At 37.7% G+C, this 19,531-nt stretch overlaps 1 protein-coding gene across 1 annotated transcript; it reads left to right on the forward strand.

Moving 5' to 3' along the window:
• Positions 1-4,047: 4,047 nt before the first annotated feature.
• On the forward strand, positions 4,048-17,893 carry LOC115429767 (intercellular adhesion molecule 1-like). Its single transcript, XM_030149484.1, has 7 exons — positions 4,048-4,173; positions 8,770-8,938; positions 11,195-11,270; positions 11,849-11,987; positions 13,481-13,813; positions 15,725-15,955; positions 17,552-17,893. The coding sequence occupies exons 1-7, from the start codon at positions 4,119-4,121 to the stop codon at positions 17,620-17,622; spliced, it is 1,074 nt and encodes a 357-aa protein (XP_030005344.1). The 5' UTR covers positions 4,048-4,118; the 3' UTR covers positions 17,623-17,893.
• The last annotated feature ends 1,638 nt before the right edge of the window (positions 17,894-19,531 follow it).

The raw sequence follows: 19,531 nt of genomic DNA on the forward strand, positions 1-19,531 counted from the left end.
TGTGTTTAATAAACACAATTACATTATATTTTTGTCCGCGGGTCGTGCATTTGTGTTCAGACCACGTACTTCCAGTCTTAACAGAATAGACAGTTGTCTCTTCATGATTAGACTTTAGTTTAGATTTACCTCAATCAAACTTTATTTATATAGTGCCAAATCATAACAAAAGTCTCATAATGCCTTTTACCATATAAGCCACTTTTACACAGATATCCCAGAAAAAAAGTGAGATGGTGATCCCACCTCTTTTCCACCATTGGCAGATTTCCACAGCCAAGACAAAGGAGGAGCAGAGGTGAGACAGGCTGGACTTTTACACAGCGGACCTGCGTTCTGGAATCAAAGGGGTGGTGACACAACGCAGCGTATAGTGTGACGTATAATGTGCGTCAGAAATACCCTGAGCATAGCGGTGTTGCTCACCTCTCCAGAGTCTTTCACCATTTCACAAATGTTACCATGGAAAGAGTCCTCCACCCAAAGTGATAACCGCTTACAGTCACAGCCCACGCTCATATTTAAATCCCTTTGGCACGGCACACACAATACGTCATCAAAATGACACCTTGGTTGTGGAACGAGAGGCGTTCCCTTTACATAGCGTTCTGGAGTCATGATTCCACCTCTATCACAGCTCTGTTACCACCTCCAGAGGCGTTACAGAACCGTGACAGAATTGGGACCAAATGATCCACCATTTCATTTACAGACGTTGTGGAATAAAGGTGAAATATTCCCCTAACAGAAGTGCTGTGTAAAAGGGGCTATGGACTGTCGTCATAACTGGTGTGTGCGCAGTAGACCCCAGCCTCGGGGAGCATAAATTTGCACTTTGAAAGCACACGTGGATGGATAGCTCAGTGAGTAATGCTATCAGGGCCGGACTGAGACTCATTTTCAGCCCTGGAGTTTCATACCTCAGACCGGCCCGCTTTAGATCACAACCATTTATTATTAAAATCATGCAATTCTAACCTTACATGTTCTCTTCATCTGTCTCATTTGTGCCTAGTGGTTCAGGGTTGTGCTGCTGAGCTGCTCCTCTGTCATCAGTAGACTCTGCTCTCCCTTTCACACTTCCTCCAGTTTCCCTAGACTCGCCTGCACCTGGATCACAATAAAAAATAATATCTACAGACATTTTGACTTATTTAACCAATTAAGATATTTACATTGGCAAAATATGCAGGCTTATTTGATATTACTTTATGTTATTGCCTTTCAGTCATGGGTTTTGTGTATTTACTGTCTCACTTTTAATGATAAAAATTAAAATAGGTCAGGACTATCATTTGGGTCTAGAAAGTGGTTTTACTGGAACTAACGCTTGTTCACACAGTCTGTTCCAACAGCTCACCTTTTCCTTCCATCCTGACAGGAACAATCCCCTCATCACTACTGGCTCCTGGCTCTGCTTCTGACACTAAAGCACATTTTAAAAATGCTCATAATTCTCAGCACAAATCTTCTATTTCCAAAGCCTTGGTGTCAGTTTCATTCATGTAGTGCTGAATCCTGGAGCATCTCAGAGCACCTTTCATACTGAACAGGCCTACACCATACTCTTCATTGGAGCCTATTTATTCTAATCCTCTTCCCTCTCTGAGCAGTCCTACCTGCCCACTCTGGACTTGTGGGCTCATGGCTGGTGTCTGCTGCTGGATCTGCTTTCTGACTGAGGAGCTACAAGACAAAGTTTCCCAGTTATGTGACATTGCATCATACTATTATTTAAATTGTATAACGTTATGTTACACGCCACAATGCCACACAATTCATTGACTCGATAATTAACTAGCTTGAAAGGTGGTTTACCCGTTTCATCGTCCTCATTAGTTGTTTCCAACCAGGAGGTCGTTTTTGTGAAAAAGTTGCCCGTTTTGGTACATTTGGCTGCGTTTGCTTCCAGAGCTTTCCTCTTTTTAATTCTTGCCTTCTCCACACCACCCTTGCTCTTTTTATTATCCGTGTTTCAAACAGCAAACACAGCTGACCATCCACAGCCTACAGAGCACAGATGGTATATGCTCCACAGCTACAGTATACAGCTACTAACTGTATGCAAGGACATGTTACGCCAGGTCACGGTGTGTCCGCAAAAAAGAGAAAGAAAAAAAACAGTTTGCTAGTAGAGGGGGTGGTGGCCCAGGAACAGCGGTTGCAGATTACATGATCAACCCAGTGCTATGACTGAACACCCCCCCCCCCCAAAAATTATTTATTTAAAGTGAACTCCGACCCTCGTGGCCTAAATATTATACCGGCCCACCAGGAATTGTCCCGGTCCTCCCAGTTAGCCAGTCCAGGCCTGAATGCTATGGTCTATGATGTGGGAGACCGGGGTCTGAATCCCAGCAACGGCATTTATATTATTTTCAACATTTTACACGTTCAAACAGGGGGCACGTCGCTAAGGGCACCAGTTGCTAAATCCACCATTGCATCTGACCAACAGAATTAACCCCAGGCCATAGCACTGACCCCACAGGCATATACAGTACTTGTAGGCACTAGGTATGATGGGCAATCATTTCTTCACTGTGGAACAGGGTCAGTCTGGATTCATCAGACCACATGACCTTTAACCATTGAAACACAGTCCAGTCTTTATGCTCTCAACAAATTGATGGTTGTTTAATAAATGAGAAGCTTCTCACTGCATCAATTAAAGGGTTTAAGAACTTGTTGCCAGTTGTTCCACTGTCTATTAGCAAATCAACACCTTCCTCTCTAAACAGCTTCATTGAACCAAGTATAAAGTTTGAGTCACTGAAGGTGGGGTAGGAGATCCTGGAAAAATGGTTCAAGCAAGCTACATTTTAAAAATATAATTCAAAAGTTCAAACTCCTTTCCTCAGACATCCCCCTGAATCCACACCTCCAGAGTACTGGCGTGTGCAAAGCTTGTTCCTGAGGGTTCACAAGGTAAGGCAAGGCAAGGCAGGTTTATTTATAGAGCACATTTTATGTACAAGACATCAAAAAGATGATGGTTTACAGTATCCATTATTTTACAGTTTAACGCATGTAACAAGGTAAAAATTAATTAGAAGATGTAATTACGCAAAATGTGTTAATATAAAAGGCACCAAAAACATGAAAACATAAAAGTTCAACAATGCAGACCTAAAACACCTAATTTTTGTTTTGATATAATAACATTTGAATTTACTTTTATGAACATCTAAATGATCAGTAAATGAAAAGAAAATACCTAATTTTTCGCTAGAAATTCAAATACAGAGAATATACGGATGTAAATGTAGAGAAAAAATAATTTGAAAGTTACCACAAAAATAGTTGTAGGTCTTTAAGGGTTAAGGGTTTTTGTTGTGAATTGTAGAAATGGATGTAGTGTGATTTATTTTGCTGATAGTCACTTTTTCTTAAATGTTCTCTATTTTTGATATAATAACCCTCAATTTCAATCAGACTTCTAATGAACATCATAATCAATGAATTAAATTTAGGAAAATAGTTGATTTTCACTGAAAAAACACAAAATAAAGTAAATAATATTACAGTAAATGGTGATAAATCACGTAAGAAAGGTTAAATATAGTGAAAAATTCATGTGGGAACTGCCACAAAAGTAGCACAGGGTCTTTATGAGTTAAGATGGAACACTGTTTATGGTTTTATACTTTTACAGTTTACAGCTCGCTCTTCATATGACCTTTCTGAAACCCCCTCTTCAAACGTCACAGTGAGCATTTTCCATGACGCCTCATTGTCTTTGTGGGTTCGCTTTTTGCAGCCTCAGGATCTCTTATTGAAGCAGCTTGTGTGTCCACGCACACACACTGGGAGTTGTACGAGCCCCTGCCCTTTCTGCTGCAGCACTTCAGTGCATTATTCTTGACCCTCCCTTCCTTCCTTTCTTGATATACCAACAGAGAACGCCCACGGTGGGTTCCAGAGGCCAAAGCAAAGGAATCGCCTGATCATCAGCCTTACACACACACACACACACACACACACACACACACACACACACATACCCATAAAAACCTGGGGTAGTTGGGATTTTCTCTGAAGTCGTGTCACTTGTAGCAGACAGACAGCAACTGGTGTTTTCTAAGGGAGGCGTCATATCAGCAGTGACATTGATAAGGATGTGTGAATCTGTTTGGCCAGTCATCGTTCTGCTGAGTCACCTGTTCAGCTCAGGTGAGTAGAACGACAGCAACATGAGATTTATGAGCATTATTATCAGACACACTCATGCATAGGAGTTATCTGACCTTGAAAATGTATCTGGCTTGTGATGATTTGCCTCATTGTAAGTCATTTGTCCCTCTCAGATTAGGCGATATTGTAATTTTAGAGTCTGAACAGACTAAGAATATAGCTTTGAGATTAAAAAAAGATCAGAGGTGTAGTAGAATTTCTATAGTAGATTAATTTTTGATGGGTTTGGATGTCACAAAGTACAACTACTACTGTACTTAAGGTCATTGTACTGTACTGGAGCATTTTCTGATAACTTTATACTTGATTTCCCTACATTTTAACACAAATCTCTATACTTTCTATTCCTTACCTTTCCAAACCCAGCTTGTTACTTTAGTTTTAATGCTTCTGAATAAAATGATATGTTATTTTTATTTCCTATTGTTGCAAAGCCCATTTAAACCTAAATGAATGACCTTGGTGAAAAACTTAAGACAGAACAAGACAAAAAAAAAAAGATACAAAACACGCAATAAGGTGAACGAAAATGACACAAAAAATGCAACAACACAAAATAACCTAAGACAAAAATATCCAGTCTTCATTTTTTATACAATATTTTGTCTTGTTGCATCTTTTACTTTGTCTTATATTTTTAATTGTTTTTGTCATTTTACTTCATCTTGAATTTTTTCATGATTTTTGTCTCTTTACATCTTTTACATTGTCTTTTTTTCATTATTTGTATCTTTTTATATCTTTCATTTGCCTTTTTTTTGTATTACTTTTATTTCATTACGTCCCTCAGGCAGTAGAAAAGTTTTTTTTTTTTTTTTGAAGTGTCTGTACCACTATTGCACTTAAGGAAATGTGGACATCTGCCACATGAACTGATTTGGCAAAATAGTATAGTAATGAATAGTATAGTACAGTAATAGAGTGTGTCATTATTGAGAGGACCTTTAAACAGTACAGATGCTACAGTCTGTGTGTACGGTAACACATAACAGTGTGTACACCTCAACATCAAACTACAATACACTGTACTTTAAATTTCAATGCATTTTTTTGATCGTTAATAACTCTACACTGAAAAACTTACGTCGTCTTATCACCATGTAACCTAGTAACATCAAAGCATGTAAGGACAGACACATTTACAGCCACAACTCTTTCCATGCTTTGGCCACATAGTAATAAAAACACAGGGCTTTAATATACTTAATAGTCAAACATTATTTGTGTGATTCATCTGTTACCTTCTGTATTTGCTGTGTAGGCATAAAATGGTCTTAATTGATATTGCGGAGGGGCACATAGGAAACATACTACGCTTTGACAGCCGGAATGCAGAGAAAACACACACTCCAGTGGGCTACTGTGGGTGAGATCATCTGATAGGAGGAGAACAAGCCCAGGATTCAGTGAAACAATGGTCATAGAAAAGAGGAGAGAGTTCTTTTGACTTGGGCAGGGTGTCCTTCCTTCCTCAGAGGAACACACTGGGTGTATTCAGTGCACCACCAAACAATGGTTCACAATAGATCAGCTAAAAACAGTATTATTTCACGAGATGGCAAAATTCAATTGACCCCTTGCCTGCGTTATGTAACGACAGAGAAAGTGAATCATACAGATTCAAGCACCAGGATAAACACATGAACACAGATATTATCAGTTTCTGCTATCAGATTTTGTTATTTATCAGATTTAACATGCCCCCATTACATCAAATTTTGTAGATTTGGCTCAGATGTATTAAAGGACCTATATTTTAAAGTATTCAAAATGACCTAAATTATCATTCCAGTGCATAGAATAAAGATTTTTGAAGTTCTGCCAAAGATGCCAATATATTGGATAGTAGAGATATGCACTAAATACTGCACACCGCAAGTGTCAAACATGCGGCCCAGGGGCCAAATCCGGTCTGTCAAAGGGTCCAGTCCGGCCCCTGGGATGAATTTGTGAAATGCAAAAATTATACTAAGATATTAACAATCATTTTAGTTCAGGTTCCACATTCAGACCAATTCAGTCTCATAATAACCTATAAATACTCACAACTCCAAATTTTCCTCTGTGTAAATATAAATAAATTTTTTCATGTATTTAGACTAAAACAAAGTATAATTTTGCAAAAAATCTGAATAACCTGAACAAATATGAACAACCTGAAATGCCTTAAGAGAAGTGCAATTTTAATAATATTCCACCTGTTACTAAATATTTTGTGTATTTGTAGATCCACTGTGATCTGTAAGTTATAATGTACATGTGGAAATGATAAAATAAAGCATAATAGTGTTAAAATTACACTTTTTTTCTCAGTTTGTTCATGTTATTCACATTGTTTGAAAGGATAGTTTGTAGATGTTAACATTTTCATAATGTAATTTTACTTTTTCAGTGTAAAACATTGGGAAAAGTTTGGAGTTGACATTATTTATATATTATTATGTTATTATTTTACTGGTCCGGCCCACTTCAGATCAAATTTAGCTGAATGTGGCCCTGGAACTAAAAATGAGTTTGACACCCCTGCTGTACACCAATGGTCCAGGTGGTTTATGTGACCACTAGAGGGAGTACTGAGTCACTCTGCTGGGTTTTTCATGGTGGTCATGGTTTTAACTGGATACAGCTCTAAATGAAAAGCATGGAGTTTAATGCTGGAATGGCAGCATTTCTTCTACACGGGTCAGTTTAATTCTGAGGCTTATGAAGGTATCAAGTTACCATGGGATGTTATTATCTTTGCTAAGTTGGTGTTTGTTGGTTCAGACTAAACTGTGACTGTTCTCACCTTGTTTGTTCAATTCCAAACAGATCTTTAGTGCGGATATTGACAACAAAAACCGTGCAGGAAACAGAGGTGATTAGTGGTTTTGCTGTGGCTGTTTTCTGTCTAAAAACAGAGCTAAGCCAACAGAGCTATAATGTAAACTATCAGCTGATACAGGATGTGAAATTATAAGTTATTTTGGCCGCCTGAGTTTTTGTTTGAACAAGAAAGCTTGATGATACCATAATACAGATGTGCAGAAACTACTAGTTTGATACTTTATTCCAGTGACTGAAACAGTCCGTGGATACACAGTGTGTCCTACTGCACCTTCTACATCATTTCTCATTCAATGATACAACTTTAACATAATAGGAGAAAAGAGTCATGAACAAGACATTGAAACGTGTAGTTGACATTGTTTTTTTTTTCTTTCACAAAAAACCCTTAATAATCTTAAAAAAAAACTCTTTAAACATATTAAATTGATGCCAGGTTCAGTTGGTTTTATAAACAAATAGCTGACAGAAATGTTTTTCCATGTCCTATCCCTATACTTTAACTACATGTCAGAGCCTGTACTGTTACTGAAGGAAGAAGTTGAACCAGAATTCTTCAGTTGTTACACACTCTGTACTTCGACTGGAGTACAGACAGTGTTTACTTTTACCACCTTCCATGGGGACTTAAAGGACAGAACATGAAGGTTTAATGTAAAACTGTATCAGCACAAAAGAAACATCTGCCAGCTGCCATCATTCACATCAATAAAACATCTGAAAAATGTTGTGCAGTTTCTCTACATTTAGGTTTCATTCACAGATGAAGTCCAAATTAAAGGTGCTTCAACCAGAGTATTTTTACACATCTATTTCTATTGACGATTGAATGGACTGTGGACAGTAGTGAGCGTCATCAGTGATTCTCAACCGGTGGGTTGAGACCCAAAAGTGGGTCTCAAACCCATTTTCAGTGGGTTGCAGGAAACAAATCTGTGCTTTATTACCTCTGCCAAGGAACGGCGGAGGTTATGTTTTCATCTGGGTTTATTTGTTGGTTACTTAGCAAGATAACTCAAAAAATTATGGATGGATTTTGATGAAATTTTCAGGAAATGTTGATACTGGCACAAGGAACAAATGATTAAATTTTGGTGGGTGATCGGGGGGGCTGATCTGCCTTGACGGAGGTCTGCGCTCTCTGAGTGCTTTTCTAGTTTTTTTTATGGAACCGAGTGCTGTCCATTCACACTCCCCATCAGATGGTGGCGGTAATGTGCTGTAATGCTAATTAACACCAGACATTTCGCAGCATAAAAGAAGAACAGAAGTTTGTATTCAAATCATAGTAAAACTGAAGGTCTGACAATGACTACATCAGATATGGTTTTACCTACACTGACAACAAAAACCTCAGTGTGTTTAATGCTTGAGTAAGTGACTGAATGCACTTTTGATTTTTAACTGAGTGCACTTTTTAGTTTTGGTTAAAATGTGTCTTAAGTGTTAAAGTTAATATTTCCATCTTTATTATCGCCACCTGCTGGTCAGTTTGGTTTATCATTAAACTTGTGTTGTGTTCTCATACTGTGATATTCTGTATTATCACAGGTTCAAAACACACCATCTTTTTTATGAAATAAATTTGAGAAGTTCATCTTTTATCACTCTGGGTCGTGTGGCTTCTCATTAAGTGCTAATAGCGGGTCCTGTTGAGAACCACTGACCTAGATAAATGTTGACATGTTATCGTGACTGATTGTGTCTTTCTTCCTCCTCCCTGTTCTACGCCCTCCCATCTGACCTCAGCCATCTCGCTCCCTGTTTCCATTTACACACCTCCTCCACCTCTTCCATCTCAAATCTGGCCTCCGTCATCATCTTCAGCCCCATCCCCCTCCCTCAGTGTCCTGCAGCCCACCCCTCCTTCCCTCAGCCCCTGCCTCCTGATGATCTCCCCTTCCTCTCTGGTCGTCAGGTGAGTACTGAGCATCACGCCCCTGGTGCATGCTGGGATAGATTCTAGAAACCTGCCATCACAATTTACACAGGAAGATGAAAATGAAAAACACTTTCATTAATCTACATTCATTTTAATGTCCAGAAAGACCACAAAAAGTACAAAACCTCCCGTGCGATACAATGTAAATCTTAAAAACTGGATCACTCTAGCTTCATCTTCAATGTGCTCGTGTTGTTGTCAAAACCATCTGAACCAAGACTATGTCAAGACCAGAACAGAACCACAGAAAAGGTTTTTATGATCCTTATGTAACTGACAAAACCCCAAAGATGTTCAGTGTTTCCACAGACCAACCTAATTATGAATATACCCCACTCAAAAAGGTCCAGACAGACACCAAGAGAGATCACTAGAGAAAGTATCGAACTAAAAGAGTGGATGTGCAGAAGTCTGTGGTTATTTCAGCAGGATGAAGCCAGGCCTCATTCTACAGTAGAACAGTTGAGGTTCATATGCTTGACTGAGTCCACATCTGTCACATTTTGAAAATGTATGAAGCATCATGAAGACACTCGTGCAAAGGTGAAGTTTTATAAACAACAAATGGAGCAAAAATTCCACTTGTTCATGTGTCAAATGAATCCTTAGCTTAAAAATAATTAAAAAGTGTAACAAGTGGTGCCTGGCACAACAAGCCCCGCCCCTTGCACGTATTTTAACTTATTTTGGCATCCATCCAGCTGATGTCATCATGTATATGTGTGTGGTGGTGTCAGCATATCAATTGCCTCTGTATATGTACCACGTTTGAAGCAAATTGAAACACAATTGATGTTTTTATAGACGTTCGAAATGTTGCCCATTATTAGTAAATGGGAGGAAAAAAAAGATTTTAAAAATTCATAAAAAATGTGAACTTTGACCTACTTTTCCCAAAACGTAACCACACCTATTCTGGGTCACTGGCAATCTATAAACCAAACATGGTATGAATTCAACCAATACATGGGAAATTTTGCCCATTATAAGTAAATGGGGGGAAAAAAAAAAAAAAAAAAGAAAAAGATTTTAAACATTCATAAAAAAATTGAACTTTGACTAACACATTTTTATAGACTTGCTTTCATGTGATGTCTGTCCCTTTTTAACTTTTAATTTAAATTTTTAAATTTGATCCGGTTTGATTATTAATTTGTTCATACATCTCTCTAATTGTGTTGCTTCTGTTTTAGTATTTTTACTTGCTTCGTGTATCCTGCTGTTGTGCCCTCTGTCAAAGCAAGTTGTAAACTTTGTTTTTAAAGGTGCTATACAAATAAAGTTATTATTATTATTATTATTATTATTATTATTATTATTATTATTATTACTGTTCCCAAAATGTAGCCACATCTATTCTGGGTCACTGGCAATCTATAAACCCAATCTGGTATGAATTCAACCAATAGTTTTGCTGCTTGAGTGTTAACAAAGAAACAAAGAAAAAAAACGCACCAAAAACAATACCTCTTGCCTCCTTTTTGGGGGCGGTAGTAATAAAAAGGAAAAACACTGATAAACCCAACCCACTTTTCAACTGTATGCGCTGATGTTTACAAGATACAGTTAAGTTTGACAGTGGCAACAAATGAAATCTGTTATTTGTTCAACTCAAGACTAATCTCAAATAATAATAATAAAAAAACCCTACTTGACACATTGCAAATACAATGAGCTACATGTTAAGAGGGTTGGATGTTCAAGGGCTGCTGGTTCGATTCTCTGGACCAGCAGAGAAATTGCTGGCTCATATGCCCTTGAGCAAGGCACTTAAGCCCCATTTGCCTCTTGGGTGTCTGACATTGCAGCCCATTGCTCCCAGTCGTAGTAGTGTGTGACGTGTTCAGCTAGTGATGGGTTAAAAGCAGAGGGGTGATTTCAGTGTGTGTGTGTTGTATGTCAGCTTGTATAATTTACTGACAAATAATAAAGACTTTTCTTCCCTGAGACCGAGTAACGTGAACCAAAAGTGTAATGAGGAACAAACGGCACTGACTTGGATAGTTTTATGCTACAGGTTTTTTCGACACACTGTTAAAAGGATGATTCGCTGTTTGTTATGGTCTTTAAATGCACATGAATTCTTTTAGTTTGACCCTTAAGTGGTCCAGTCTTCTTAATTAGACAATTCCCACCCACACACTGGTAATAAATTGCAAAGGTAAAGAGAATATTGAGACTTTGAGATACTAGTATTTGTGACTCAGTCTTGTTGAAATTCTCTTTTTACAGGTTTGGTGATCCAGTCAAGGCCAACTGCTCTCTATCTCAGATGGACTTTTATCTACTGGGCTGGGAAAACTTACAGGTATAGTTACAGCCATCATTCATTTATGACTTGAACCACCAGGGGAATTACTAGATGTGGACTATTTAGTGTTTAAATGTTTTTATAAGATTTAGAAATTAATCTGACCGTATATTACACTTGTCTTTCCACTAAACTGTTTAAAAACCATGGCAATTTTTATGAGTTGATATTTTCCCCATATACACTGTTGCTCATAAAGTTGGAATGAAATATTTACCTTTTCTCATGAGATGACTGTGACAATGTGATCTATTTCTGATTGATAGAGTGTAACTGGGACTCAGTATGTAATCATTACACCAGGTCCAAGGTGATCACTGATGTGTATAAAAAGGAATAAAACAAGGAGCATGTCTGGAAACACAATTATTCCAACTTTATGGGCAACAATATATTTAGAACAACTTCTTTATTAAAACAAAGGTACAAGGCATCATGTATTATAGCACCTATTATAGCATTTATTCAACTGATACGTCCTATTTTAATGGTGAAAAACATGAAACATCTTTATGCTTCTTTTTTGGGAGAAACAAAAGGCTCTTCTAAATATGTATGTCCATTTTTAAATGCAGAGAGCTCCTCAACCTACTCAGGGTAATTTTCTGGTCTGGAGTGAAGACAGGGTGACTGAGTGGAGCATCAAACCCATGTGCTATGCACTGTCTGATCACGGAGGTCCATGTCAACTGCACCTCCCTGTGACCGTCTACAGTGAGTCCAGAACTCTGGTTTTATCACTTGTGGATCGCTCTATTTTACAGCCCTCCAGACAAAAATGTACATGAACAAAAAAAAAATTGGCATAATATCATATCAAAACATTTTTTGCTTTTTTTCCTGCAAACATTTCTTAAGCCACTTCAGCTCTGTACAAAACTATCAAATGTTCAATCATTTATTGAGGATTTTAATTCTTTACATACCAGTTTCAATAAGTGATGCTACTTGATTTATTATATGCATTATGCATATGCATTATATCCAGCCCCGCTGGAATGTGGCGGGGCTGGAGAAGAGGAAGTCTGGAGGGCCACCAGAATCAAACCACTACACGCCGCCACCTGGGGAGTCTCACCCCAGGAAATATATTAAGGACTAAACCAATACTGCCTACGCAGGCAACACAGGTTCATTAACTGAAATAAGACAGAGACATCGTTCCAAAACAGAACACATATTTACTGATTATTCAATCAAAAGGTAGCTGGAAGTTATCTGTGAAGATGGGGAGGTTAAGACGATAAAGACGAGCACTAAAACTGGTATAAAAAGATGTAGAAAAAAGATTTTATCACAATTTAATTATTCTTACAATGCTACATTTTCTTTAAAACAACCTCCAGTGGAAAGGACTAAGATAAATAAATAATATACGTTTTAAATTCTGAAAGTTTTGGATTCCAATTCATCTGACTTTTTATGGAAATGCAGCCACTGTCTGATTTCAGTCACTGCAGGTGTATGTGTGTTAATGTTTCATCTGAACTACGAGGCTACATATTGTAGTGAAGCATCATCTCAATGCTTCACTTGCAGTGTGCTAGTCCTGGAGATCCTGTAGGTCTGGTTCAATGGGCCATCATTTTGGAAAAATGGTAAAGACTCTTCGGTTAGTTAGCCTAGGTTGTAATTCACACTTTAGCTCAAGATGCAACAAAAGTGTCAACTTGTTTTAGTGGAACATTTGAGTCGCGGTATTAAAATGAATATACCGTTTCAAAAAAAGCACATGAAAAGAGGTGGTTTTGTCAAAACCTGTCAGACTGAGTGCGTAATTGCGGTGCATAGGTTGTGGTTCTTTAATATAGTGAAGAGAACTTTTAAAAACAGATACATAACAGAGGGGAGGAGCATATGGACTGAAATAATCACCTCATGGCAGGACTAGTCCGGCAGATTACATCCTGTGAACCAAATGAATGGAGGTTTACTGTTGATTGAACTGAATGTAAAACAGAAGTAACAAGAGGTGTTGAGTTTGTACATAATGAATGATGCATTAACTTTAACAGGCCCAGATCAAAACAAGCCTTCATACTACATTTGATTATACCTCTGATTCTTCTTCTTAAACAGAAATAACAGCCTGCTTCAGATACCTTCTACCCTCTGCTGCTGAGCTAAATAAAGGTTCCGGTATACATAATTTATTGAGATATTTCTGTGTAGTGACTCTTCAGTGTTCTTTGTTTCTTTCTCTACAGAGCCTCCAGAAAAAGTTTCCATCAGCTTTGTAAATCACACTGGGCCGATGTTTGAGGGCCATCAGTACACTCTGCAGTGTACGGTTTGGGATGTTGCTCCGGTTAAAAACCTTATTGTGAGGTTTTTCAGAGGCGAGACAGAACTGGTTCAGCTTAAGTCCATTAATAACACAGGGCAGAAACCAGCGACTGAGACCTTCACCCTGGACATCAGTCCCAGTAAAGACGATAATGGAGCTCAGTACTGGTGTGAGGCCAAACTAGACCTGGGACCCGGAGGACCAGAGAGTCCTCCAATGGCGAAGTCAGAAAACATCACTGCAACACTCCTCTGTGAGTAAAACAATGTGCACAGTTCTGGTTTCATCTCTCCTGTCTTCCCTTTTCTACTAGAGCAGTTCAAGGCCTCATCTTGGACCAGTTCTTTGTGTTTTGACGGTCAAAGAACCAGGCCTGGTCCTGATTACAGACTGGCACCAACACTTTACTGAGCTCTAACCAAGAACCACTTACACCAGGGGATAGAGGTGGGATTACTGTCACAAACCAGCTGCTAAAACTATGTGACGACTATTTTAAATTAGACTGAACGAGAGCCTTGTGGTTACCGCGGCAGTTACATCCATATTTTTCCACTAGGAAAGAATTAAATAAAGACGTATTAGGTGCATTTTTAGCCGAAATGGAAGTATTCATTATACTGACTTGTATGATTCTAGTGAATGATTTAGAGTCGGAAACATTATGTTTGATCAGACCATTTTCACAGAACAATGGTGTTGAATAATGGAGAGAAAACGTTTTTACAGAATATGAAGTTACAGTGAAGTTGACCTTTTGGATCTAAAATGTCATCACTTCAGTTCATCCAACTACATGTGTGCAATTTTTTCATAGTTTACGATTAAAGTGATTTTTTTAACTAAATTATAGGACTTAATTTCCTTTTGGCCACATATTATTATTTCAGAAAATATGAATAAGAAAACTGTGTTGTAGTAGAAGGATATGTAGCATTGTCTCCACCTATATTAAAATAATCCTAAAAACATTTTATATTTTACTGATTACAAAAATGAGCTCAGAACCTACAGGATCAAAGGGCTACATTTACATTTATGCATCTGGCAGATGCTTTTTTCCAAAGTGACTTACAGCGGAAAACCAATCAGCTGTTGTCTTAATAGAGTATCAAGTGCAACATTGCCAGCTCTTTCCACCAATCACAACACAGCATTATAGCATCAAAATCAGTCAAATTAGATTTTCAGCTGTTTTCTGTCATTTTATTTGTGAAATCACAGGTTCAATGAGCTGCTTCCGGTTGAATAAACTGTACAATCTGTGTCCAAGTGCATCACATAATATCAGACAAAACAGGAGAGCACTTTTTTTTTTCTTATCATCCAGTTCTGTTCCAAAATATATACTATATATAATTTTCTTGAATGTCATGTCCCCAAGTACCTCTGTGATCATTTTGAGAAGTTGTATTACTTCAGCATTCTTATTAAATACTAAAAATCACACACACACATATGTATTCTAATGGAAGTGGCTGGTAGGAGCAAATATTCATGTTGAGACTGTTGTGCTAAACTAAAAACAGATTAGAAGTTGAATTTCATGACCAACAGTAGTATTTTGAGAAGATTAACTTTGTAACATCAGTTTGCTTCTGTCCAACATAACTATTTGACATTATTACATGGGTCTGGGCTGGTTTCGCAGCCAGCGGACACCGTTTCTTGTTAGATCTCCAAGTTGGAGTGAGGTTCATATTGGATGAAAAGTAGGGGTGTGTATTGGGAAAAATATGGCGATTCGATACAAATCACAATACTAGGTTCATGATATGATATATCACGGTATATCATAATACTGTTAAAAAGGAAATTTTTTAGAAAACATCATAACATTTTTTGTGCAGTCCCAACAAAAGAACTACCATCTGCCTCTAAGACAGTTAAAAGTGTCTTTAGGGTGTTTCAAATAACCATTACATAATAAAATAGTGTTAAACAGTAATGAATAAAATATAAACAAAAAAGAAAAACTAAAAACAAATGAACCTGCACAATATCTAAATTTGAATAAATATCTAAAAATATCAATACAGTACTTTTTAATACCGATACAGTATTGTGAAATGAAATATCCCGATATATTGCAGGACCGATATTTTCTTACACCCCTAATGAAAAGAGGTTCATGAAATCTGATTCTACCTCTTCCTCTGTCTAGTCGGCCCACAGATTCTTTGTCCTGCTAAACTTCAGGTGAGAGAGGGGGAGAGGCTGAGCTGTGAGGTGAGGGGAAACCCTCCACCATTGGTCACCTGGATGAGAGACGGCCTCAAGACTGCCCCGCCCACCCACTCAACCACTAAGCATGCAGGGAAATACACAGTGCTGGCAATAGGACATGTTGGACAGAAATACCATACAGTAGAGGTGGAGGTCATCACCGGCAGTGGTATGTTTGTCATATTTTCATAAATAAATAAAGGATTGTATTTTACTTCAAAAACGTATTTGGATTTCATCTATGAATGAACCACAAATGCAGGGATAAAAAAAGAAATGAGTTCTGGTTCTTTTATTGATGTGAATGGGTCTTGACAGCAGACGTTACCATTTCTGCTGATAATGTTAACACTTAAATGTTCTGCGTAAAGTCTTTATTAGCACATTTTAGTCCCTGTCAAATGTGGCAAAGGAACAGTTTAACTCCAGTAGAAGGATCCTATTTCTAAGACTATGGTAAATGTTGAGGCTCTGACTCAACTTCTTTTTTGCAGTAAAAGTGAAAAGTACAGGCTCTGAATTGTAAAAGACCAACTTCCAATTTCCCCCATGTTTGTGTGCAAAGCAAAGTGTATGTGACGCCAAATTCATATGGGAAGATTAAACCTCTGAATTTCAAATTCACTCTGATGTTTAAATCAGTTTTCGATGTATGGCAGAACTTGAAACATTGTCCCTTTCATGACTCTTTTCTTCTGCCATTTTCATCTTACTGAAGAAGAAATGACTTAAAAGATGCAACAAACATGGGATGAAAATTATGTAACAGGGAAAATTACATAAATATGACAAACGTACTGGAACAAGACACAGCAGGATGAAAATGACAGACACAAATCATGTAAAAGATGAAAGAAGACGTAAAAAGACAGAAGACGTAACAGATGAAAACAAAATCCTTTCACTGGGGCATTAACATTACATACATAATGCTCCAAGGAAATGGAAAGAACATTAGAACATTAAGCCTTTAACCCCTGACGTGTCTGTGGTGAGTGCTCTGAATGTATGACTTATTTTAAATATTCATAAAAATTCAACTGTTTGTTCAACAGGAAAAAAATTCAAAATGTGCTGATAGAATAGGCCTTGTTCTTTCCATAGATGTCTGAGCATGCTCAGTGCACCCCCCACCACCTGAGGAATGGGGGGGGGGACACAGAGCAGTGAGTGAGACTGATTTGCTATAAACTTGACTTGCTTTTTTTTTTGCATCGTTTTCCTTTTTTGTTTTGTTTTTACTGTTTGCAGTATTGTGATTTCCTTTTTTTTTTTTTTTCCCCTGTGTTTTTACTGAGTTTTGACCGTCTGACTGCTTTTTGGAGTTCAACCATGTGCCAAAAAGCAGCTGGACTGATTTAGAAAAAAAAAAAAAAAAGAGCCCCAAAACAAAAACTACTAGGATAAAAATTCTAATCCTTGTTGTTGTTTAGTGTGTTCCACTTCACAGTTTATGTTCAACATCCTAAATCTCTTACTGATGTACATTCTGAGTGTCTTATTAAGTAAAAACCTATCAAATTTTAATTCCTCTGTCTTTTTCTGTTATTCCACCCTGTTTTGACCCTAAAACACACAGTAAAGCAAAACCACTAAGGAAAAGGAACACAAGCATATGCTCACAGCAGCTTTTATGACACTGAAACAGACACAGATTCACAGCAGCATGTTTACCTGGAATAATGTCTCAGGGGTTAAAGGGTGTTAAAATACATCAGAGAATAAAAACATCATCCTGTACCTAATTTGTTCTTGGTCTTTGCAGGGACTTCACACTGCTCCAGTAGAGCCGTCGTGCTGATTCTTCTGTTTATTCAGATGAAGATTTGGCTGTAAAAATACAGACCGTTAGTCTCATCCATCTCATCTTGACTCCTCCTGCTGTGAGAAATGATTATTAGAGCGGATGTTATTAGATCTCACTAGAACAAGATTGATTTCCTGTTTTGAGATATTGTGTCCAGGTACATTTTGATATATTTTCAGTCTCCAAGTTAACTACTCAAGATACAACTACCAGTCTTCAACATATTGTCTCCAGTCTGTGCTTTCTTCAATGTTTATGTTTTGTTAAAATAAGATTTCTATAAATTGCTAAACAGTGTTATGGTGTCTTGTCTTCACTTTTTTTTGAAAGTCTTCACACTTTTGAATGAGTAAGAAGTAAGACAATCATAAACAAATATCCTTTTAACATGCAATAACCTTTATTAACAATTCAAATGAAGTCATTTACATTTCAACCAAAAGTTTCAAAAGTCAGCATAATATCTAGTAATATACAGATTGTAGTAACTGCCGTTATTTATTTTTAATCAGAAACATTTCAGTTTAAGAGGTGGGTTCAAAGTGCTGTAGATTACAGAAAGCACATCCTCCACCATGAATCAGTGGTCGATTCTTTAGAATATTATCGTGTCCTGGTCCATCTCCACAGATCCAACCTGAAGAAAAAAGTCCGATATAAAAAGGTTCAGATTTCTACCAACTGTGAAAATATGGGTGATCCCTGAGGTGACTACAACAGATTAACAATAATTTTGTGGTGTTTTCAGATTGAAGGCAAGAGGTTCACTCTGTAAGTCAAATAACCACGAGAGATGGGTCTATTTTCTAAGAGTATCACTTAGATTTGATGTGCATGAACATCAGCTTAACATCAACAAACAGGTAAGGCATTGTTCGGCCTACAGATGTGACTAATTGTGTCACATTAATAAAAATAAAAGTAAACATAAAAAGGCCAATAAACATTGTATAAGACACATTAGCCTAAATAACATTAACATCAACACAGAACCCCCCCTTGAACCCCTGCACATAAAACAGAACACAATGAGTAAAATGTCCAGTACCCACAATGCAATGTGGCAGTTAGGCCAAAATATCATTGTGCGAGTCCTGTGTGCGCATGTTTTTTAAAAATGTTTCAGTATTGTGTTTCAAGTATTGTGTTAAAATTAAGTTTGCATATAACAGCAACAGTGTTCAGTCATATGTTACATGGAGATTACTTTGACGTATTCTGCTTTTATCTTATAATAAATCTATATTATAAAGGGGAAGTGGACTGTGTGTGTGTCTTGGGCATCACACAAAATCTGGAAAGAGCTGACTGCTGCAGTTTGGCATACTTATGTATTTTGGTCAAGGAAGAGACTAGCAGCAAGTTAATGGGACCAATATTTTGGGAAATATTAGTAATTTAGGAAAACAATAGCCTTACAATCACATTGCTATGCCAAGAATCACGTGAATGCTTTGGTGGTGACTGCTGGACAAATGCGGTACAGCATGCATGAATACACAAATATCTGTGCTGGGGGACGAGGATGTGGATTTTAAAAAACACCCCTCCTTTTCACATCCCACCCTCGATATTGACAATGATGAAGTCCAGGATCTAGAACCTGTGGTTCCCCACGAGTCAACACACTAGTTGTTATACAAATTGTATCATGGTTGCCAGGCTGTTCTGTTCTTCTGTGTTGTTATGCCTGTGTTTGGATACACCTTTAGTGGGTGAGCCCTGTGCACGTTTTTTTGTGTTTGTTTCAGTCACTTTGGGGATAGTGGGGGTCGCCAGTCTCTGGCACCATTATTTTGGGGGTCATAAGTTTAAAAGTTTGGGAGCCCCTGTTGTAGAAGATGACTGTTTCCATGTTCACTACAGAGCCTCTGAATGTCCAAATGGGTCACATCTGATGACCATGAAAAGATGACAAACTGCATTTTACCCGACTCG

The sequence above is a fragment of the Sphaeramia orbicularis genome, chromosome 1, assembly GCF_902148855.1.
Source record: "Sphaeramia orbicularis chromosome 1, fSphaOr1.1, whole genome shotgun sequence".
NCBI lineage: Eukaryota > Metazoa > Chordata > Actinopteri > Kurtiformes > Apogonidae > Sphaeramia > Sphaeramia orbicularis.